The following is a 24,430-nucleotide window of genomic DNA, read 5'->3' on the forward strand; positions in this document are numbered from 1 at the left end:
GTGACTGGCTACACTCGGCCTGCGCCCTCCACCCTCTGTGACTGGCTACACTCGGCCTGCACCCTCCACCCTCTGTGACTGGCTACACTCGGCCTTTCACCCTCCACCCTCTGTGACTGGCTACACTCGGCCTGCACCCTTCACCCTCTGTGACTGGCTACACTCGGCCTGCACCCTCCACCCTCTGTGACTGGCTACACTCGGCCTGCACCCTCCACCCTCTGTGACTGGCTACACTCGGCCTACACTCTCCACCCTCTGTGACTGGCTACAGGACTTTTTGACTGGCAGACAAACACTGGCGTCCCACAGGGTTGCGTCCTCAGTCCCACCCTCTACACCCTGGTCACCCATGACTGTGTCACCTCCAACAAAGACAACATAATTTTGAAGTTCACGGATGACACTGCAGTGATCGGTCGCATCACTGGGGAGGACGACGTGGCTTATAGGAGAGAGGAGGCTGGTCAGGTGTCATGGTGTGAGGACAACAACCTCACCCTCAACATTGATAAGACAAAGGAGATGATAGTGGACACGAGGAAGAAGAAGAGGCCTCACCAGCCGCTGTTTACCCGCGAGCGTGAAGTGGAGAGGGTGAGCAGCAGTACCTGGGCGTCCACATCAGTGAGGACCTCACCTGGACACTGAACACCACACAGCTGGTCAAGAAGGCTCAGCAGCTGCTGTATTTCCTGAGGAGGCTGAGGAAATTTGTTATGTTGGCCAAGATCCTCAGCAGGTTCTACAGCTGCACTGTGGAGAGCAGCCTGACCAGCTGCATCACTGCATGGTACGGCAGCACTACTGCAAACCGCAAACGCCTGCAGAGAGTGATAACAACTGTGGAGAAGATCATCAGGACCCCGCTGCCCTCTCTGCAGAGCAGCTACCATCACAGAGTCCAGAGGAGAGACACACCTCTGCCCTCGAGACGAAGGTTCAGAAGTGTGAAATCTAGAACATCCAGACTCAACAACTCCATCTTCCCCACTGCTATCAGACTCCTGAACAGCTGACCGACCTCAAACTGCAGTTTGCACATCAGTTCACTTTGCACACTAAGTTCATTTTGCACATTAAACTCCTTTGTACATCCATGTACATCGACATCTGCAGACCACACGTGTCTTCAGTTACTTATTTGTATTTATTTGCAGTTATTATTCTTTTTATTTATTCCTATCTTGTTCTTTTAACCCTTATCTAACTTGGCTTTGTGCACGGTGTGTTTAAATCCAGTTTAAATTCAGGGACATGGAGCCCCTGTTGATCCTCTACCTAATCAAACGAGCCACGGTTTGAAAACGGGTGTGGGTCGCAATCAGCCAAGGTTTTGGGTGAACCCATTGTGAGATCTAGCCCCACGCTATCATGTGATTTCCTGTGATCAAATGGCCAAGGATGTGAGTGGGCTTTAAGACGTCCAAGTCCCTCTTCAAGCAACTTAAAGAAGTCCAGACGCTTTTCTTTCCAAGCTCCTTCGACAACATTATTCATTGAACAACTTCCAGCTTCTTTTGCTCGGCTACAGTTTGGATGGATTTGCATTTAAAGATGCAACAAGACTAAAACGGTTAGGGTCAGGAGGTCAAAGGTCAGAGCTCCTGTGGGTCGCAGCCTCACGTTGGAGAAGGATGAAGGAGTCTGACCTGAGCCAGTGTTTGACATGAACACATCAGCACTGCTGTCAGTGAGCCTAACGACTGCCATTAGCATCATTTCAGTGCTTCAGTCATAAAAACACTTCCTGTCACTGTGGTGGTTACAGTGACATCATGCAGTTTGTGCTTTGACCTCCAGAGGGCGACAAATCAGCACAGACAGAGAGCTCCATTCAAACTTTGCTGCCATCAGGAATAATTCTTCAAATATAATCATCAGTGTTTGAGCAGTTATGATATCAGGGACAATCTAGACATGTGTGACAATACTGTACATGTCACATGAGACACGTTAAACATCATGTGATCCACTCTCAGTCTGCACTTTCATTCATGACTTCAACAGGTTGAAATGAGCTTTGAACAAACATTCAGTGAAATAAATCTTTCATGGATTCATGTGAGCATGAGATGAACTTTGTACCAACAACATCTTCAATAACAGAGTCTGAATGAAGCTCAGGTGTTGATGCTGCTCACTGATTGGACGGTTGGTTTCAGCTCTGCTCTCAGTCTTTACTGCACAGGTGAAGGTAGAAAGTAGTGATGGGCAGATGAAGCTTCATGAAGCACTGAAGCTTTTCATCCAATTGGTTCACCCCAGTGCAAAGCTTCTTGAAGCTTCATTTGCTCTAGTAGGACACCTACTGGACGTAAAAATATTAGTTGGCATGAATTTGAAGAGTGTGGCCTTTTGCACACAGCCTGTAAATGTCAACAACAAAAGGAGTGTGTAAAACATGTATATTGTAGTGATGGCAGTATACTGTGTATATTTATACTGGCAGTATGGAAAATGATCATTTGGAAATGCTTAAAATGGAAATGATCATTTACTGTGAGGTGAGGTGTGGTTGGGGTGTGGACAGTGGTTGTGCTTTTGTAACGTTGAGGTATGGACAGCTACACACTGAGGCTTTGAGCCTCAGTCTTGCCCACATTTTATTCTGTAAAAACTACATTTTCACTGCTTTTATGACCTCTGGGGAGTGGAGAGAACATAGCTAGGATTTAATAATTTAACAAATCTTTTAAATCCTTTGTCCTCCACAATGCTAAATGGCTGGGAGTCCTCAATCACCATGCTAACCAGGTCTTCATCTATTTGAGATTGTTCTCCTGAGGAAAGACAACAAAAACAAAGCACAAAAATAAATATCACACACGTCACTTATTGCATCGTATAATATTGTTATATCATTTAGTAACATTACAGCATGCTATATTATCATGGCATTTGATGGTTCACCTGGTCTTGCTTCAAAATCGGTGTTCCCCCTATTCTCATGCAAAGCTCTGTAGTGCCTAAGCATGGATGAGGTGTTGTTGTTATATCCCAGCTCCCTAGCACATAGCAAACACTTCACCTTGTACAAAAGTACAGACAGCTTAACATAAATTGTATTGCACCATCAGTATTATGAAAATACATCTTCTGTAGAAATTTACATACCTTGTTGGGAGGAATAAAATCAAAATGTTCCCAAACAGGGGAGGACATCCTCCTCTTCTTAGCTGGCTCCATTCTCTCCTGACTTTCTCTCCTCACTCTCATAAACCTCCAAACTGTCTCCAAACTCTCACTAACCGCAACTCTCCATCAAACACCCACATCTTGAATGAAGTCTGAGGGGTTTATATTGCTGTCATAGCTCGCGGCAAAGTTCGAACCGCTTCATGAACCAGTCACGTGGTACAGCCGGGCAGCGAGGCTTCGGACGTCATCATTTTCAGCTCCTCCCATAAATGAAGCAAGCCTCGATACGCGCTTCGTGGAAACGTCCCCTCAATTACTCGACACAAGCTTCGAAGCTTCGATACAGAACGTCACATCACTAGTAGAAAGTGTGACTGGATCTATAGACTGGAAACAGAGAAACATGCTGAACATTTGAAGCTTTGCAGCAGAAATGTTCATGTTACAAATACAGCAGAGCTGATCTTGGATCAGTGTGTTCACACCTGCAGCTACAACAAGGTTTCATGTCTCCACACGTCAGCATGTGAACTTTACTCTGACTCAGTCTGAGCAGTCAGACGGCATATTTTTAAAGTTAACACATCAGCACACACAGAGCTGAGCCCCTCCCACCTGTGCTGAGTTTCAGGTGGAGCCCCGCCTCCTTCCAGGAAGCAGCTCACCTGTGTGTCCGTGTTTAGTGTCCAGGTGTGGAGTGGAGCTTGTTGTTGGTGTGTGAAGAAACTGTAAGTTTGCTTTGTTTCCTCCTTTAACAGTTTGTCTTTAGGAACTTTACTGTTTGTTCAGCTCATGTTTGATTTCTTCACACAACAAACTGTGTGTGTTTGTATTTCCGGTCTCTCCATTAAAGTCAGTGTGTAATGTTTTCCTGGCTAACATCAGCTGTGTGCAGCTTAGTTCAGCACAAATCTGCCGCTCCATAGTTCACGGTAACGGACTCACAGCTGGACCAACGAGGCCGAGTGTGTCCGCCACTCTGAGCTACGTTCATGTTTGTGTACTTGTAGTTTGTACTTTGAGTTCACTCAGAGCCCACAGAGGACGCAGCGTACGTGATGACGTCACAGCCCTTTACCTCCTGTACTGTCACTGTGATTAATATTTACACACGAGACACCTGCGGAGCTCTGACGCTAAGCTAGCCACACAGCATGCTAACACTAAGCTAACGCTAAGCTAGCGAAGAACCCAGAGTGACGTTAAAGCTGAGTAAACACTGACCCCAGACCAGCACCGTGATAAAGTGAGCTGCTGCTGCTGAACCTGAACAGGTAACAAAGTGATGAGCAGTCAGGCTGCAGGTTTCTACCTGTTCATGTTTCTACAGTAGAATCACTTTGAAGTGTCTTTGTGCTGTTTCATCTTTGATTTATAAACACTCAGAGAAACATCAGGATCTGTGTTGGTGTGTGGGGCTGTATCTCAGCTTTATGTGGTTACATGCTCATTTGTTCATTACATGAAAAAGTAACATGAAAGTACTGTTATGAGGAGTAATGAAGTAATGTACTCCATTACTTTTAATTAAAGTGTTTTGTGTAATATGTGTAATAATGAGTTTTTTGAGTAATGACCAACACTGATCACAACAAAGAGGAAATGCCTCCAACATGCACAAACATTTGACCCACAACATGCAGTTAATGTGCACAAATGTCTTTGATATGCTGCTCAGTGATGGTGGTGACTGTCAAAGCAGAGCTACTGAGAATCAATAAGTAATATCAATGATGGAATCGGAATCACTAAATTCTTATCATCCCTGTCAGTATCATACATGTGCTGTATAATGTGATAAATGTAGAGGTGCTGGCTGTTCTCTCACTCTGCTGTTTAGCTGTAAAGGACGCCTCCCTGCCTTTGTCTCATTCATGACCTTTAATAGTCTCTTCTAACATGCAGAGATCTGTATGATCTGTTTCATAGAGTCTAACCAGCCTGTACAGTTAAAAACAACAGTCACTGCATCACTGACACACAAACTTCATCTCTGTCAATAAAAACATTCATACATGGAATAAAAACACATCAGTGGATCATTGCTGGAGCTGCCTGGACTTCAGTCTTCAGGATCTCAGCCAACAGCATCGACATGCTGCTCCAGATGTTTGTGCTCCAGATGTTTGTGCTCCAGATGTTTGTGCTCCAGATGTCTGTGCTCCACGTGTCTGTGCTCCACGTGTCTGTGCTCCACGTGTCTGTGCTCCAGGTGTTTGTGCTCCAGTTGTCTGTGCTCCAGATGTTTGTGCTCCAGATGTTTGTGCTCCTAGTGGAAAGGCTCTCAGATGAAACGTCTTCAAGAAACTTAAAGATGTCTCTTTTCTCTCCAAGCTCCTTTGATCACATGACCTGGATGACTGAACCTACAGACATATTGACCTGGTTTCTAGGTTACATGACAGGTCAGAGGTCAGCGACTGTACTTCTGTTAATGTGAACTCACTGAGTGTTTGTGGTTTACCTCTCAGACTGACTGAAGATGATGATGGAGGAAGAGGAGGACAGAGCAGAGTCTGCAGGGTCCAGCTGTCCGTCTGTGAGGAGTGACCGGTCCAAAGGTCAAAATCCAGACTTCAGTGGTGAACCTGGACCAACGAGGTCAGAGAGCTGAACTCACTGAGTTACAGAAATAATTCTGCACTGACATTATAATCAGTGTTGATTCTGGTTGATTGTCTGACTGTGTTTGTGAGCTGAGAGGAAATGAAAATGAGTTTGTAACAAAAATCAGTTTTGTCCAGTTTTCCTGTAAAAAGCTGAACTCTAATCTAAGAGGACTGTTACTGACAGGAAACAGCTGCATTATCTGCAGTCTGTGTCATCACTAGGGATGGGTATCGTTTAGGTTTTATCTGATACCGGTGCCAAACCGGTACTTTTGAAACGGTGCCGGTGCTTAAACGGTGCTCGAACCGGTGCTTAAAGAATGGAGAACACAAGCTTTGTCCAAAAACCTCTCATGTTCAGCTGTTTTTTTGTAAAAAGATAACAATGTTAGCCTTTTCTGCAGCTATAGGGCATATATGGTATCACTCTTGGCTGGAAGCAGTGCTTAAACAATGGAAAAAACACAAATTTGTCCAAAAACCTCTCATGTTTAACTGTTTCCCACTTTTTCTTTGGTCATTTTAGCCTTTTTGGCCAGGGTGAAGGGAGTATCTGCCATCAAACAAGAAGGCAGCCGCATGTAGCTATGATGATGTTTGCTAGTTCACCTTACATGCATTAATGTAATAACGTGGTTAGCCTACTCAACGTAAATTAAACACGAACAACATTAAGCTACTCACGCAGAGAAGAACGGCTGCTGCTGCCATCATCATCCTCATCATTTCTGCTACACTGGCAGGGCTAGGGGCCAGGACTCTACTCTTCAGCTTTTTGGGGGATGTTGCTAACTCTGGGTCCGATAACAGGCACCACACCTGCAGTAGATGCGCTCGGTGTGAGGTCTCGCAGCAAGCTATCAAATACGGCGCATTTCTCGGCTTTTAAAAAAAGACGCTATGCGTCGCCAGGTGTTTCATCGGATTTCAGGTGTTACCTCCTTTCCACAGTATCAGCTTAAAGCACTTGTTGCAGGCTGCTGAGTTTGCATATTTTGCTGTGAAGTACAGCCAGACTTTTGACCGCTTCGTCTTGGACATTTTTAATCTGTAGCTCTGCTCTAAAAGAACGTACGTACCTGGACCCGCCTACTATCCCCGGAAACGTAAAATGATTGGCTACAATTCGAAGTGTATCACATCTCAGGAAAAAAAAGCACCGAAATAAAGCACCGAAATGTGCGCTGCTTTTCGGTCTGGTTACTACCGTTTATGTCAGAACCGGTGCCATCATGGCACCGGACACCGGTACCCATCCCTAGTCATCACAGCTGCTTCAATCACGTTTGTGTCTGCAGAGGTCAGAGGTCACAGTCTGCAGGGTCCAGCTGTCCGTCTGTGAGGAGCGACCGGTCCAAAGGTCTAAATCCACACTTCAGTGCTGAACCTGGACCAACGAGGTCAGAGAGCTGTGATGACTCCTTTACATGTTTGTGTTTCCTGGATAAATATGACCTGAAACATCCTCAGATTGTTACAAAGATTCATTAAAAAGAAAACAATGAAAGAGAAAAGATCCAAATGTTAGACTTGGTCATTTGCTGTTTGAGGACAGTGATGCTCATATCTGTGGGGAAAGTGTGACCTGAGTGGGTTCATGTTTGTCTTTAAAGAACAGAGCTGCTCTGATTCTCTTTGTGTCTGATCTGTTAAACAGTTTGAGAGGTCACAAAGAGACCCAGCAGCTAAAGCCTGGATCATACTGGCTGCTGTTAATGAGACTCCATCAGGACAACACTGAACCACAGTGGTGTGGATGTAGTGGATAAATCCCACCATACTGATGCTCAGATTTAACCACAGGGAACAAAACCAGATGTTACCTTCAGATTGTGACCTTTGGAGTGGACGATGCAGATTTCAATAGAGAATAAATGTTGTTGTTTTTCAGCTGTAAAAAAAGAATAAAATTTTCTGAACTTAAGAATTTATGATGGTGGAAAAAACATGGAGACTATAACACAACATTTCCACTGTATTCATAGAATGAATGTAAAACTGTCAGACATTCATTAAATATGCAAAATGTCTACAGAAACATCAGAGGGTCAGACGTGAAGCACTCAGTGATTTTGATCAAATGACTCATCAGTTATTGATCTGTACTACACTGATCTACCACGTTAGTAAAGCTGGTGTTCTGGTGGTGGAGGGAGACCTCGGATCATGTTCTGGTTTTGTAGCAGTGATCTGCTGATGGTTCTGTTTAATGAGTTTCTTTAAAATAATCCCTGACATCACCACTGAAAGGATGTCCATAAAGTTATTAAAAATGGCCCATATTTTCACAATCTGAGAGTTTAAAACTTGACAAACTTGATTCAGATGAAGTTATTTGGGCAGAAACTCCTGGATCTTTATCCTGTGTTGATCTAATCCTTCATGGTTCCTCCACAGAGTGGACCAGCAGAGCTCAGAGGTTCCCAGTGGTCAGTCTGCCCAGCAGCATCAAACACAGCTGGACTCCATATTTATGGTCTGTACATGTACAACAACTACTGTTACATCTGTTCTGTTCACAGTCATCTCCATGCTGCTCTTTGTAGACCAGTGGATTGTCAGTGTGTCCAACATGGATCTGATGTTTGGCTCCATGATTTCAGTCTGATTGGCTCATTCATAAATATTCTGTTCCAGCTGCTGGAGGACAACATCATCACTTTTGTGAAGAACGAGCTGAAGAAGATCCAGAAGGTTCTGAGTCCAGTTTACTCAGAATGCTTAGAGAGTCAGAGGGAGGATGATGAGCAGAGGAGCAGCAGCAGAGAGGCATTTGTGAAGATCACAGTGGACTTCCTGAGGAGAATGAAGCAGGAGGAGCTTGCTGACCATCTGCAGAGACGTAAGAGGATTTATCTAAAGATTTAAGCTGCTGGATAAATGAACATTTTCCAGAGATGGAATATAGAGTAACATGTTTTAAAGATTAGTTCATTTTGGAATTGAGTGTTTATTTTTCTTCTCATTCAGAACTTCAAGCTGCAGTTTGTCATCGTAACCTTAAATCCACCCTGAAGAAGAAGTTCGAGTGTGTGTTTGAGGGCATCGCTAAAGCAGGAAACCCAACCCTCCTGAATCAGATCTACACAGAGCTCTACATCACAGAGGGAGGGACTGCAGAGGTCAATGTTGAACATGAGGTCAGACAGATTGAAACAGCATCCAGGAAACCAGACAGACCAGAAACAACAATCAGACAAGAAGACATCTTTAAAGCCTCACCTGAAAGAGATGAACCAATCAGAACAGTGCTGACAAAGGGAGTGGCTGGCATTGGGAAAACAGTCTTAACACAGAAATACACCCTGGACTGGGCTGAAGACAAAGCAAACCAGGACATCCAGTTCATATTTCCATTCACTTTCAGAGAGCTGAATGTGCTGAAAGAGGAAAAGTTCAGCTTGGTGGGACTTGTTCATCACTTCTTTACAGAAACCAAAGAAGCAGGAATCTGCAGGCTTCAAGACTTCCAGGTTGTGTTCATCTTTGATGGTCTGGATGAGTGTCGACTTCCTCTGGACTTCCACAAAACTACAATCCTAACTGACCCTAGAAAGTCCACCTCAGTGGATGTGCTGCTGATAAACCTCATCAGGGGGAAACTGCTTCCCTCTGCTCGCCTCTGGATAACCACACGACCTGCAGCAGCCAATCAGATCCCTCCTGTCTGTGTTGGCATGGTGACAGAGGTCAGAGGGTTCACTGACCCACAGAAGGAGGAGTACTTCAGGAAGAGATTCAGAGATGAGGAGCAGGCCAGCAGGATCATCTCCCACATCAAGACATCACGAAGCCTCCACATCATGTGCCACATGCCAGTCTTCTGCTGGATCACTGCTACAGTTCTGGAGGATGTGCTGGAAACCAGAGAGGGAGGACAGCTGCCCAAGACCCTGACTGAGATGTACATCCACTTCCTGGTGGTTCAGGCCAAAGTGAAGAAGGTCAAGTATGATGGAGGAGCTGAGACAGATCCACACTGGAGTCCAGAGAGCAGGAAGATGATTGAGTCTCTGGGAAAACTGGCTTTTGATCAGCTGCAGAAAGGAAACCTGATCTTCTATGAATCAGACCTGACAGAGTGTGGCATCGATATCAGAGCAGCCTCAGTGTACTCAGGAGTGTTCACACAGATCTTTAAAGAGGAGAGAGGACTGTACCAGGACAAGGTGTTCTGCTTCATCCATTTGAGTGTTCAGGAGTTTCTGGCCGCTCTTCATGTCCATCTGACCTTCATCAACTCTGGACTCAATCTGCTGGAAGAACAACAAACAACGTGCAAGAAGTTTGAAACAAGAGAATCTGCAGAGAAACACTTCTACCAGAGTGCTGTGAACAAGGCCTTACAGAGTCCAAATGGACACCTGGACTTTTTCCTCCGCTTCCTCCTGGGTCTTTCACTGCAGACCACTCAGACTCTCTTACGAGGTCTGCTGACACAGACAGGAAGTAGCTCACAGACCAATCAGGAAACAGTCCAGTATATCAAGGAGAAGCTCAGTGAGAATCTGTCTGCAGAGAAAAGCATCAATCTGATCCACTGTCTGAATGAACTGAATGATCGTTCTCTTCTGGAGGAGATCCAACAGCACAGGACTTCAGGAAGTCTCTCCACAGGTAAACTGTCTCCTGCTCAGTGCTCAGCTCTGACCTTCATCTTACTGTCATCAGAAGAAGATATGGATGAGTTTGACTTCAAGAAATACTCTACTTCAGAGGAGGCTCTTCTGAGAATGCTGCCAGTGGTCAAAGCCTCCAACAAAGCTCTGTAAGTAAACATGTTGTCATTGCTTCATTGTTAAAATCATGGGAAGAAATCAGAAATGCTGAGTTCAAAGAACACTTTAACATTTTTTTTAAAATAGTGAATTAAATGATCATCAGTCACTCAGTAAATATATGGTAGTTTTAATGTTTCTCTCCAGCATTTCTAAAACACACTTTGTTCTGTAACTCTTATAAAAGGACAATCCAGACCCAGCCAATAAGAACATGAGCTCTGATGCTTCAGCCCCTCTGACAGGTTTATTATCCTCAGCTTGTTCACTTGTCTCCAACTCCAGGATTTTTTTTGTTTTATTCTAAAGCACAAACTTTACCTGCCAGACTTCACCCACATCTTTTTCTGATGTTCGTAATTTAAGTTCAAGTTTTTATCTCACTTTCAGTGTACACTCTCCCTTTTTAAATATAAATCTCTGCTGTGCTGTCATGTTTTCATCCCGTATGAAGGGAGAACTTCAGTCTTCATTACTGAAATAGCCTCTAAGGTCGTGTTTCTTGTCAGTAACCATATGTAACTTTAAGGCTTTCATAACCAGTGTTACCACAGAATTACAGTGTGTTCACTCTGGGTCCTCTACAGTTTCCTCCCACTGTCCACAGACATGGAGTTAGGTTACCTGGTGATCTAAACTTCATGCAGGTGTGAGTGAGAGTGGTTGTCTGTCCCTCTGTGGTCTTAGTGGAAGAGACTGGATGGATCTCTGCTTTGTCTTTGATATATCCTGACAGCAAACATTCTCCATGAAGTCTGCATTTCACCTCATGTCGTTTATACGCACATTTAACAGGAAGAGTTTTATACAGCTAGTGTTTAAAATCCAGTGTTCCTCACAACACACAGGTAATGAGCATAATGATTATTGAATTACTAAAATTTTCTAAAATAATTGTTTTAGTTAATATTGTATGATAGTGTACACATAATTATTAGCTCAGTAGGTAGAGTGGTCGCACCATGATTGTAAGGTCAGGGGTCGAATCCAGCGAATAGCTACCCTGTGGTACCCCTGAGCAAGGTACCATCAAGGTACCAATCATGTGCACTGGATTGGTAGCACTCATAGTCTCATAGGTTTAAAACAAAATAAAAAAAAAAGGTTCAACATATAAACACATTTAATTTGATCACATATATTGTTTGGGTTTTTTGTTTTGTTTTTTTCCCTTTCTCTCTCAGACTTAGCAGCTGTAACGTCTCAGAGCAGGGCTTTGAAAATTTGTTGTCAGTCGTCAGCTCCCAGTCCTGTAGTCTGAGAGAACTGGACCTAAGTACAAACAGCCTGAAAGCTTCAGCAGTAAAGCTTCTGACTGCTGCAGTGGAGAGTCCACACGCCAAACTGAATGTTCTGAGGTCAGATCAATTTGTATTCTGTTTAGTTCTGTTTGTTTATGTGTTTGATGTTTGTTTTTGTTTATATCTTTATCCACTTATCCTTGTTTCATAACATTTTTATTCATTTCCAAGTTAAAGTGAAGTTTTACTAACCTGCTCAGCACAAGACAATAAGCTATTGCACCCTGATTACACTTTAACAACAATCTTTATTCATGTTTTTATCTTCAGACTTAACATCTGTGAACTCTCAGAGGAAAACTGTGAAGCTCTGTCCTCAGTTCTCAGCTCACAGTCCTCTAGTCTGACAGAGCTGGACCTGAGTATCAGAAAGCTGCAGAATTCAGGAGTGAAGCTTCTGTCTGCTGGACTACAACGTTTAAACTGTAAACTGAATACTCTGAGGTCAAAACATTTAGTTTTTAGAATTATTAATTAAGTTGATCCATATGATGTTGTATCTTAGTATGTTTATGTTTCCTTTTAAAGATAGCAAGTCAAGATTTAATGTTGTGAAATGTATTAACAAACTCTGCATAAGTACTTGTTTGATAGATTGTCTTTTATTTTTCAGACTGAGTGGCTGTAACCTTTCAGAGAGAAGCTGTGAAGCTCTGTCCTCAGTCTTCAGCTCCCAGTCCTCCAGTCTGAGAGAGCTGGACCTGAGTAACTCTGACCTGCAGGATTCAGGAGTGAAGCTTCTGTCTGCTGGACTAAAGAGTTCACAGTGTGCAGTGGAAACTCTCAGGTCCGGATTCAAACTTTTCCACAGATGATCATTTGAAATGTGATTTATATTATTGTATAAACAGATAACTTTTATACAGCTGTCAAGTGAACTTTTATTTACATTTGAGTGGATAATTGGACTCTGAATTACTAAAAGTTGTTATAGTCATGTATTTGTTTATTTAAAAAAATACTTCATGTACTGCCTAATTTGAAGATTTAGGCTCCTTTGGGCCCATAATATATATATTTGATTTCTTTGTGAAGGAAAGTAGGAGGATATTGGCGACTACTGATTGTTACGCTGTTTGTTTTTTATTCACAGTACTTACTTAATTTTAAAGGCTGATTTCTCAAAATGAGATGTTTATCTTTTCTTCTACAACACTTGGAGCCACCAAATCTTCTTGCTTGATTTATTCATTATAGTTTGATTTAAAGAATATTAGACTCGTAACATAATAAATATATTTATTTCACTTCTTCTTGAGAGAAAGAAAGGGATGACTGGGTGAGCTCCAGTGGTTCATCCCAGCAGAGAGAGCGGCACACTGGGCTGCAAGTGATCACAGTAGTAATGGCCATACTTTGATAAAACAGGCCGTCTTACCCTGTAGATAATACAGGTTTCTGGTGCCGATGTGGGGGAGGGGATTCACCCGGTACTAACTACCTACTACTAACTACCACATCCAGATGTCTTCCCTACTAACCCTGATAAGAAGTAACTGCAGTAGCCTTATAGGGCAAATCAGTTTCAGGTAGCTCCACTATTAATGGTGTCACTTGTTATTTCTGGGATGAGTTTAGTAGCCTGAACAGCTGCTTAAAGGAAAGGTTATTTTTATTATTATTATTATTTAATTATTAAGTCCGGGGTAACCTGCAAGAGCTGTTTGCACAAAGAATAATACTCAGACTTTTAGGTTTTATCGTTTTACACAAGCTTTAAAAATGAATTTCCACAATTGAATTGCAGAAATTGTTATTGAGCTAATACTGATCTAGTTGTTATCTTTGGTAAGGAGAGGTTGGAGGAAGAATGAGCACAGTCAAGCCTAAAGATGCTCTTAATAATAATAATAATGGCTTGCATTTATATAGCGCTTTTCAAGACCCTCAAAGACCCTTTACAATTCCACTATTCATTCACTCTCACACACTGGTGGAGGCAAGCTACAGTTGTAGCCACAGCTGCCCTGGGACAGACTGACAGAAGCGAGGCTGCCATATCGTGCCATCGGCCCCTCTGGTCATCACCAGTAAGTGATAGGTGAAGTGTCTTGCCCAAGGACAAAACGACCAAGACAGAGAGAGCTGGCTCATCAGACAGACAAGCTCATCTTGTAACCTACTGGTTCGCTGGTCAGCACACCAGCTGACTAGCGAACCAGCTAACTAGCACACTGGCTAACTAGCACACCAGCTAACTAGCACACCGGCTAACTAGCAGATCAGCTAACTAGCAGTCCAGCTAACGGCAGCCACAAGCTGAAGCACGATTAATGTAGTGGAGATATCAGGGATGACACTGGTGTGTCCGATTCACTCTTTAGCACTCCGGTCACTCCGGTGTGTCAGCCAGAACACCACTGAAGGCCAAATGATCCCAGCATGTGGAATAAGGAGCTTAAGGTTCGGTTTGAGGCACTTTATTCTTTCACTGATTGATTCTTGTGACTGTGATCACGTGTGTGGTTTCTTACAAAAAGGAAGTAAAGAATACAAATACATGACAAATAAGATGAATAGATAAGATACATATCCAGTTACATGCATATGTCAATATAGCTAACATAACCATATATAAGGTCAAAGATCACAGTACTATAATGCAGTAATGTTAAACACAAAGGTGTATATCTACATAAATCTATCCTATCAGTGATCAGGGTACTGTAGTATACTTCTACTACTTACACTATAGAAACTAAACGACATTAGTGTGACTGTAAGTTACCATCAGTACAGACGAACTGATGGTAGTTGGACAAAATAAAGACTTTGCAATTATTGTGAAGGGCTTCCGGTTAAAGTAAGATCAGCTGATTACCTCATAACAAATTGTTTGCTACAGAACGCAGCTCCCACTCTTCATTAATATCATGTACTGTAACTCCCAGGTAACCATGGTTACCCAGCCACGCCCAGAGAGACCAACAGCTGGTTCACATTGTAACGCCGTGGCTTTTGTAGTCTCTCCTTTTTCTACAGCTCATGTATTCTTCTTGTGATGGTGCGTCTTGAGGGAGGCTCATACATGCCCTCATTTATTGATCCTAAGAACGTTCCTCAGACCGACTTCTTAAACAACACTAATCGGCCTGAAGTTTGTAGCTACTCACTTCACTGTGGCGTTTGTTAACTTGTCTTTCTTTGGTTTATCTTGACTCCTCCCACAAGCTGATCCTACATAGTCTTCCCAAGCCTCCCACCTCTGTTTGTTTGGGTGGTTTGTTTGCTGCCATCAACAGAGTGTAATGCATTTTAGTGATACTTCACAATTGAACTACTCCGACAATGAAAAACTCAACTTTGTTTAAAAATAACTTTAGCTGTATCAACACTGCCCTCTGGAATAATTAGACTTTGGTGACAAACTGATGTGATGTCCATGTTTCTTTTGTTGGACTGTGGGCGAGTGTCAGAACTGAATGTACTGAGTAACATGTAGAGTTTAAATATGTGTCAGTTCCAGTTTTAGAGCTCTAAAGTCCAGCTGTCATGTTAGGAATATGTTAGGAATAGACAGTAACACTGAGCACACTGAAGTCAAATCTTTATTTATCCAGTTCATCTGTAGGCTGAGCTCAGTCCATCCATTTAGTGAAATGATGTTTAAAGGTCTCCTTGTTCTGTGAGCGTGCACAGATCCTGAAGCAGAAAGCCTGGGTTAACAGAGAAATGATCATGGCTGTGATGATGCTCATCATCTCTGACTGGGATTTGAGGTTTTGTCAAAGCAGCAAAGAAAACCTGGCTATGTTGGACAGGGTGTGGAAGCAGCTCCAAGTTTGAGTTCAGGAGACAGACACCCTCTCTACTTTGATGATCAGCTTCAACCTTTCCTTTTTGAAAAAGCTTATAGTTCGAGCTGGATCAGGTGACCCTGAACCATCCCTTAGTTATGCTGCCATAGAGATGGATAACAGATGGATTGTTGTTTTGTGTGTCTGCAGTCTGTCAGGCTGTCTGATCACAGAGGAAAGCTGTACTTCTCTAGCCTCAGCTCTGAGCTCCAACCCCTCCCATGTGAGAGAGCTGGACCTGAGCTACAATCATCCAGGTGACTCAGGAATGAAGCTGCTGTCGGCTGGACTGAAGGATCCAGGCTGGAAACTGGACACTCTCAGGTATGGAGATAATGTCTGATAGAGGAGGAAGAGCTGGAAAGATTTCCTGCGTCCTTCACTCACTTCCTGTTTGTTTCCTGCAGATGAGACATGAACAATCACACATGCAGGAATATTTTCAGGGACAGACACACTAGTCTAGCTGGATAGTACATGGATATTTATGTAGGGGGTCTCCAAGGAGTCTGTTTGCAGGAACATTAATGATAACTGATAAGTCATGTTGAGAGTTTCATTAAAAGTAGACCTACAGTTAGGTCCATAAATATTTGGACAGAGACAACATTTTGTAACTTTAGATACACTTTATTAGGTCACAGGTGTACTATACCTGAGATAGTAGGCACTGTGTACCTAATAAAGTGTCAGCCATGTGTATGTTTCCCATGCTGTATGTCCACAGTCACAGTGACAGTCAGTGACACTGACAGAAGGATGAAACAAGGCTGAGAATCATTTCAGTCTGTGTGTGTGACAAAGAGCCAGACAGGAGCAGCTAACATTTGGAAATGGAAGCTTAAATACTGGAAACTCTACATTCACGGCTGAATTCACAATAGATTTGTTCTCAAGTGCACATTGAGCAGCTAAAGCTAATACTGTTTTCCCTTTGCTTTCTACAACTTGAGCAGCTATTGCAAAGTAGACAACTTTGCTCTGTTAAGGATTTGTGTGACCATGATGGAAACTCTGATAAGCTAATGCTGCTAAGCTAATGCTGTTTATGGGCCCTGTTAGAATCAATATTTCCTTCTCATTCTGTTGTTTGAGAACAATATTAACGTTTCACATCATTATAACAAAAGAGAAAAGGGTATTAGCGTTAGCTACTAATCCTTATTCACCTCAAATTACCTTTAGCTGGTAATGGCAGCCTACTTAGCATTAACTCCTCACTAATATAATGCTAATTTACATCAAATTAGCATTAGCTGCTCATATTGTTATGAGGAAAGAGAAAACAGTATTAGCATAAGCTACTAATAATTATTCAGCCCTAATTAGAATAAGCCACTAAAAGCAGCCTACTTAGCATTAACTCCTCACTTCGTTGTTACCCAACAAAAAAAGAGTATTAGTATTAGCTGCTATCATTTTTAATAAGTAAGAGAAAACAGTGTTAGCATTATTGGATAATGCTAACTCACATTAAATTAGCATTAGCTTTTTACAACAGCGTACTTAGAATTAGCCGCACACATTGTTAAAAAGTAAGGGAAAACAGTATTAGCAGTAGCGCATAATGTTAATTCACGTCAACGTAGTATTAGTTAATAAAGACAGCCTACTTAGCATTAACTGCTCACTAATATAATGCTAATTCACATCAAATTAGCATTAGCTGCTCAAGTTGTTATAAGGGAAGAGAAAATGATATTAGCATTAGCTGCTAATAATTATTCACCCCTAATTAGAATTAGCCGCTAATGGCAGCATACTTAGCATTAACGCCTCACATTGTTTAATGCAAATGAGTCTAAGTTGCATTAAATTAGACTGCTGTTATTAGCTAATGTTATTTAGCAGTAGCTGCTCACATTGTTATAAAGCAAAGGAAAACGATATGAGCATTAGGTTCTAATGTGTATTTGCCTTAAATTTGACGTAGGTGCTAATTACGGCCTACTTAGCATTAGCAGCTCAGATGTTGTAATGCTAGGAAAAATAGTGTTAGCATTAGCCATTCACATTGTTATAAAGTTAAGGGAAATAGTGTTAGCATTAGCTACTCACATTGTTAAAAAGTAAGTGTTAGCATTAGTGCATAATGCTAATTAACATCAAATTAGCATTAGTTAATAATGGCAGCCTATTTAGCATTAGCAGATAATGTTGACCTTGGCCCATTGGAAAAGTTAAGAACTAAAGATTTAGGAGTGTTTCTCGATAGCTCTTTCTCATTTGAGAAACAAATGAATTCTGTTAGGTTTATATTGTTGATTGTCATTTATGCTTAGAAATATTTACTCATATATGCTTAGAGTTGTATAATCGATTGCATGATGATAGAGGTTTTATCCTTAGTAGTCTGTAAAGACTTTGTGTGCCTTCCAGAGTGCTCTGGCATGCACAAACCACTTGGGGCCATGATAGAGGTCGTACCCTCTCTTACTGGTTTATGGTGTACAACAGGGGTCTCAAACTCAATTTAGCTGGGGGCCGCTGCAGGCAGAGTCTGGGTGAGGCTGGCCCGCATTAGGTTTTCCACAAGAAAGGCATGGTTAAAAAATTCCAATCTTCTCAAATCTCTTTATTTTTATTTTTTAACACAAAATATGAAAAATAAATAAACAAATTAAGAATTAATAAGAAAATAAATCAATCTGTAATACAAAAATAAAATAATAATAAGATATTTTTAGTCAGTGAACTTATGTGTTTTTTTCAGTCTTCTATATCTGCTGTATTTAGATTGAAATGTCTGTATTAACAGTTCTATAACCTTCTTCTGAACATGAATGGAACACTGTAGAAAATGAACTGTTCTTCTGAACATGGCTTCTCTTGCCTACTCCTTGCTGCTAGAGACCTGGCAGCGTTTCCTCTCGCATAGCCGAGCCAGATTTGGCCTGAGGGAGGAAGCAGTTGCGACCCTCAGTATGTCTTGAAGATGATCATTCGTAAGTCAGGACCTGTACTTGGACTTATTGAAGTTCAAAGTGGAGAAGAGCTTTTCGCACAAGTATGTGCTACCAAAAAGGCACATGGTCCACTTGAACATTCGGGAAAGCCGAGGGAAACTAGGGCTCAATTCTCTCAAAAATTGTCCAAGCTTGTCTGCTTTTCCACTCACCTCCCTGAACTTTGCTTTGAGTTCAGAGTTGCACTGCAGCTCAATGAGCTCCATTTGAAGCACAGAAGGGGAATCTTGCAATTTGAAAGGTGGCTCTGTGTCTTGAAGTCAGCAAATCTGTGATCAAATTCCTCCTGTAGCCTCAAAATGACATCAACAAACTTGTCAGCACTGAATGGTGTGCCTGCATCCACGAGTGCCTTGCATGCTGGGAAATGGCAAAGGTTTGTCTGAGAGAGCTGAGCTTTCCAGAGCACAAGTTTTGTGGAGAATGCTCTCACGTTGTCATAGGCAGCACTGACAAGTTGCCCCTGGCCTTGTAACGTCTTGTTCAGTACATTAAGCTCATGTGTTATATCAACAAGAAAAGCTAAGTCCATGAGTCATTTGGGATCAGTTAGCACAGGAACACTAACTCCATCCTTCTCCATGAAGGCTTCACTTCTGTTCTCAACTCAAAAAATCTCTTTAATACATTTCCCCTGCTGAGCCAACGTACCTCAGTGAAGTCGAGCACATCCCCATATTCTGACTCCATTTCCTCTAAAAAAGCACAGAACCTTCTGTGCTTTAAGCCCCTGGATCTGATTTGGTTGATGCATTTCACAACAATAGACATCACATTGTCAAACTTCAGGCATTTGCTGCAAAGGACCTGCTGATGGATAATGCAGTGCAGAGCAATGGCCTCCTCCACGCCTTCCTCTTCCAGTTTTGTTTGAAGAAGTGCCACCAGTAGGGATGGGTATTGATAAGATTTTCACGATTCCGATTCCATTTTCGATTCTGTTTAACGATTCGATTCTTTATCGATTCTCTTATTGATTCTTTTTAAAAAAAAGGAGAACACTAAGGTCAAATAGCTTAGAACTTTGTTTTATATCTTCTCTTTGAATGAGATAGAAATTTAGGAGTAACATGGCCTTACAAACCCAACAGTGAGATCTTAAGAGATCCACAGGCTACGGCTTTTCAATGGGGTGTCACAGGGTCACCAGGAAAAAAATTGTAAATGTAAAATAATAAAATAAATATTCTTCTGTAGCAATAAAACAAGAATATCCAGTAATGTTCCTGCCTACAATTAAACACATTCACTTACCTAAAATCGGGGCATCTGCTGTGGCAAATGGGTGCAAACGTTTGACCACAAACTTAGTCACTGCTCGGTGACATTCGTCTATCCTGGCCTGAAAGGAGACGCTAACGGTAGACTGCAGCGACAACTGCCAGCATCTGAGCCAGACTCTGTCTGTCTCTCTCATCATGGTCACCTAAATGCAGCGCACAGTAATGGCAGGTTTTGTAATAAGGCAGATCGCGCTAACATAATATGCACTGTTAGTTGATTATTTACCTGCCGCATTAACGGGAGAGGACGTGCAAACGTTACCGCTGCTGCTGGGTTGAGATTCACGAGTCCGGAGCGGAATTAAAAACACGACATTCATTTAAGGTCATCGCGTGTTTTGTGAGCAAATGCTTTTGCATATTCGTAGTGTTTCCTCCCTTAAATGAAATATCTACTTTGCAAGTATTGCAAGTTGCCCTGTTGTCATCCTTTCTCGTAAAGTATAACCAAACTTTTGAGCGTTTGAGCCGCTTAGGCGCCGTGTTTCCTGCCAGGTAAATGACGCTCCGCAACGTGGTGACGTCATTCGGGGCGACTGGAATCGATAAGGGAATCGTTTGCAAAAATGGCAAACGATTCCAAGGAATTGAAACAGTGGGAACCGGTTCTCAACAAGAACCGGTTTTCGATACCCATCCCTAGCCACCAGTCCATTTTTCCTCCCTGTCATTGATGGCGCTCCATCTGTTGTTATTCCAACAAACCTCTTCCATGGCAAACCAACATTCTCAATGGCATCACACAGCTTGTGAAATATCTGCTGAGCGGTGGTCTGGCCGTGCATTGGAATTACTGTGAGCAGCTCCTCCATCACTTCAAAACTGTCATCAACACCACGGACATACATTGGGAGCTGGGCAGTGTCGGTGATGTCTGTGGTCTCATCAAGAGCGACTGAGTATACACTGAAACATTTGGCTTTCTCACACAGTTGGTCATAAATGTCACTTGACAGGTCAGAAATGCGATCTGCGGCGGTGTTGGCAGAAAGGCTGATGTTGCTAAACTGACCTTTCTTTCCCGGACAGACTATATTTGCAGCCTGCAATATGCACTTTTAGACAAATCCCCCTTCTGTGAATGGCTTCGACTGCTGCATTATTCTCTTTGGTTGCTTTCTTGAAGAAATCTTGCTGCCTCAGTAGATCTGTTTTAAGACTGGCAAGCTGGTTCGCTCTCTCATCTCCCTGGTATTTTGCATCCACCTCAGCATGTCTAGTTGTGTAATGACGTTTCAAATTGTATTCCTTGTGCACTGCAACTTTCTCTGTGCAAATAAGACAGGTTGGGGTGCCCCTGTGCTCAACAAAGAAACATTGCATTTCCCACTTTTCCTGAAATTGTCTGTGCTCATCACCAACCTTTCTCTTCACCGCAGCCTTTGAAAAAGACATGTTTGGGGCTATGTAACATTTATAATTCTACTTGGTGTCACTGTCGCTTTGAAGTTTCAATCAAGCGTTTAGCCAACGGACGGGGAACGTCTCAACGCGTAGAGAACGTCATTTCTGCTTCTTTTTTGCAACCGTAGCAGGGTGATCGGCAGATAAAAAGCCGGTAGCAGTCTCCTTTGTCTTTACGCTCGATGTTCATGTCTTTCATGATGACACGAACACCGTGGCGTTTGCAGATGGTACAAAGTACCGGGATAGCGAGCGCAAAAAAGGCGACTGCTCACGGCGCCGGGCTGTTGTTACAGGAGAAAGAAGCGGAAATGACACCGTGACATATAACAAATAACATCACCTGTTTCTGATGTTAGTTGTTTTGACTGCTTTTACATTATATTGAAATATATGTAATGTTCATGTATGCTGCAATGCAAACGGAGTGATGCAAATAAAAAACATCGACCCACAAATTACGGTGCGACCCTATAATTAGTCCGGGTTACCGGGGACTGTTATTGCCGATGAACAGGTGTCGCCATGTGACTGCAGACTAAATTGGGCTGCATTGAGTTCATTACTTTTCTTTTATCCCGCCGCCTACGCATCACTTTGAGAGTTAATATGAGATCTCTCTCTGTGAAAAAATAACTAAAACTCCCACTGACGTGTGTATAAATCTATATACGTATAATGTCCTGCTGGGCAGCAACTTAAAAAAAACAACTTTTTTTGAAGTGTTGTGAACGCAGCGCGCTGGGGCGAATGTCCACGTTTGCCCAATAGAAAGGAGGAAGCCAGCCAGGCACAGAAAAGAAAGAAACACTCCAGGGCAACGCTGCTGTAACTTTTACTCATTGAGAAATGTTTCCCTGCTTGCATCAAGCCCAGCTGGTGTCCCCTGAGACCCATATCCCACCCTGATTGGTGGGTAATTTCAACTCTGCACACAACACTTTAAAGTGTTATACATTATCAAACTAACACAAAATTTTCATATGAAGGTGGGGGCCAAAAACTATCGTCCTGCGGGCCGCGAGTTTGAGACCCCTGGTGTAGGAGGATACCTACTCTGTGTCTGGTTAAGTATAAGAGCCCTTTGTTAGGGGGACCACTGGACTCTTATCACCAGCTTTGGGGTCACAGGGTCACATCTGGAGCACACACACACACACACACACACACACACACACATACCTACACTATGCACAGACTGGTACTCTTTGTTCATACCTGTGTAAGACGTCACATGTTAATGAACTTATGCATATTCATGTAACCTCAATAAAGAGCAGTGTTACGAGGGAGCAGACGAGAGCGACTGAGGTCAAGTGAAGGAACGGCGCTGTCACAGTTCTCTCCCTCATGAATTGTCTGGTTCCAGTGGTGGGTCTGTGCTAGACGACCCATCACCAGCTTTTTCCACTGGTTACCAGTACGTCGTAGAATCCACTTCCAGATCTTGTTGTTTGTCTTTAAATCTCTGAATGGATTGGCTCCATCTTATCTCTCTTTAACAAAATAATCCAAGTCGAGCCCTCAGGTCTGCAGATAAGTAGCTTCTGACCAGAACTAGACGTAAAAACAGAGGTGAGCTTTATCGATCGCTGCAGCCAAACTCTGGAACAGTCGCCCTTCACATCAGGTCGTCACCAACACTCGACATTTTTAAAACCCGGTTGGAAACACATTTGTACTCTGTAGCTTTCAATTGTCATGAGTCTTCATAGTAATTACTGTGTATGTTTCCTATTTTATCTCTACTCTGTGCAGCACTTTGGCTCAACCTGTTTTTAAATGTGCTGATAAATAAATGTAGATTTCTTTGAATAAAACAGTGGAGCCGAGCTTTGAGCTCAGTGTGTAACAGTGTGTGTATGAGAGCCATGTAATGTCCATGTGTGCATGCTGAGTGTGCTGCTCTGACCCCCATCCTCCTTTCAGGGTGGAGCCTGCTGGAGTCCGATGGTTGAGACCAGGTCTGAGGAAGTGTAAGTGTGTTTTTAATGGGATTCATGAAAACAAAGCAGCACACATTCAACCATCTTCATCATGTCAGGAGTCATCATCAAAGTGTCAATCAATGAACAGATGATGGATCAATAACTGCAGCTGGATTGTGTTTGTTCTCTCCATCAGATTCCTGTCAACTCACAATCGACACAAACACAGTGAACACAAAGCTCCAACTGTCTGACAACAACAGGAAGGTGACACGTGTGGAGGAGGTTCAGTCATATCCTGATCATCCAGACAGATTTGATGTTCGTCCTCAGCTGCTGTGTAGAAATGGTCTGACTGGTCGCTGTTACTGGGAGGTCGAGTGGAGAGGAGGCGTTTATATATCAGTGAGTTACAGAAGCATCAGAAGGAAAGGAGGCAGTGATTTGTGTGCGTTTGGACACAATGATCAGTCCTGGAATCTGATCTGCTATAATGGTGCTCCTCAGTCTGTCTGGCACAATAACAGTCGAACATCCATCTCCTCCTCCTCCTCCTCCTCCTCCTCCTCTGTCTCTAACAGAGCAGCAGTGTATGTGGACTGTCCTGCTGGCACTCTGTCCTTCTACAGAGTCTCCTCTGACACTCTGATCCACCTCCACACCTTCAACACCACATTCACTCAAACTCTTTATCCTGGGTTTTGGTTCTATCCTGGTTCCTCAGTGTCCCTGTGCTGAGTGGGGTGTAAAGAGTGTCTCCTGTTAGAGAAACACTCTGACTGTTGAACAGATAGTTCAGTCTGTACATTGTAACAGTTGCTATTGTAATGCAGTGTTTTACCACATGGTGGCGCCTCCTGTCTCATGACTGGTGTGTCACCCCCTTTTTGTTCTTCTTCGCACTCCTCCTGTAATGGATGCTCCCGTGTGTACGCGGACTAGTGTGCTCTTTAATAATGTGTGGTAGAGGTAGCACTTTTATTTTTGATATTGTAAATAAATGAGTACTTTTTTGGAAAGTCAGAAGCTGTTGCTCATTCGCTATCCACCTGCACACCTCCGCGGCTGGCTTCATCTCCACCACACGTTACAACTGGCGCCCGAACTTTTTCCCCTTGGACTTCAGACGATTGCTTGTATCCTGCCGAGGATTTTTCTCTTCTAGCACGTGAACTGTCTCGGAAATCCTCCCACTTTTGCGGACGATCGGACGTTTTCTCCAG

At 42.8% G+C, this 24,430-nt stretch overlaps 1 protein-coding gene and 1 long non-coding RNA gene across 6 annotated transcripts in view; one reads left to right on the forward strand and one right to left on the reverse strand.

The window, feature by feature from the left end:
- The window catches only part of LOC146490472 (uncharacterized), a 191,222-nt gene that overhangs the window by 85,036 nt on the left and 81,756 nt on the right, over positions 1-24,430 (reverse strand). The gene's annotated exons all lie outside the window — the stretch shown is intronic.
- Positions 3,596-24,020, forward strand: LOC146490477 (protein NLRC3-like). 5 transcript variants are annotated; one of them, XM_085153176.1, is made up of 12 exons: positions 3,596-3,869; positions 5,613-5,742; positions 7,049-7,150; positions 8,148-8,226; positions 8,388-8,592; positions 8,721-10,518; positions 11,713-11,886; positions 12,100-12,273; positions 12,443-12,616; positions 15,777-15,950; positions 23,209-23,255; positions 23,404-24,020. In XM_085153176.1, the coding sequence occupies exons 2-12, from the start codon at positions 5,624-5,626 to the stop codon at positions 23,943-23,945; spliced, it is 3,588 nt and encodes a 1,195-aa protein (XP_085009302.1). In that variant the 5' UTR covers positions 3,596-3,869; positions 5,613-5,623; the 3' UTR covers positions 23,946-24,020. The 5 variants fall into 5 exon arrangements, with proteins under 5 accessions (XP_085009302.1, XP_085009304.1, XP_085009305.1 ...); XM_085153177.1 differs by lacking the exon at positions 3,596-3,869 and adding an exon at positions 5,444-5,546; XM_085153178.1 differs by lacking the exon at positions 7,049-7,150.

Source organism: Neolamprologus multifasciatus, unplaced genomic scaffold, assembly GCF_963576455.1.
Source record: "Neolamprologus multifasciatus unplaced genomic scaffold, fNeoMul1.2 chr03_unloc_2, whole genome shotgun sequence".
Lineage (NCBI taxonomy): Eukaryota > Metazoa > Chordata > Actinopteri > Cichliformes > Cichlidae > Neolamprologus > Neolamprologus multifasciatus.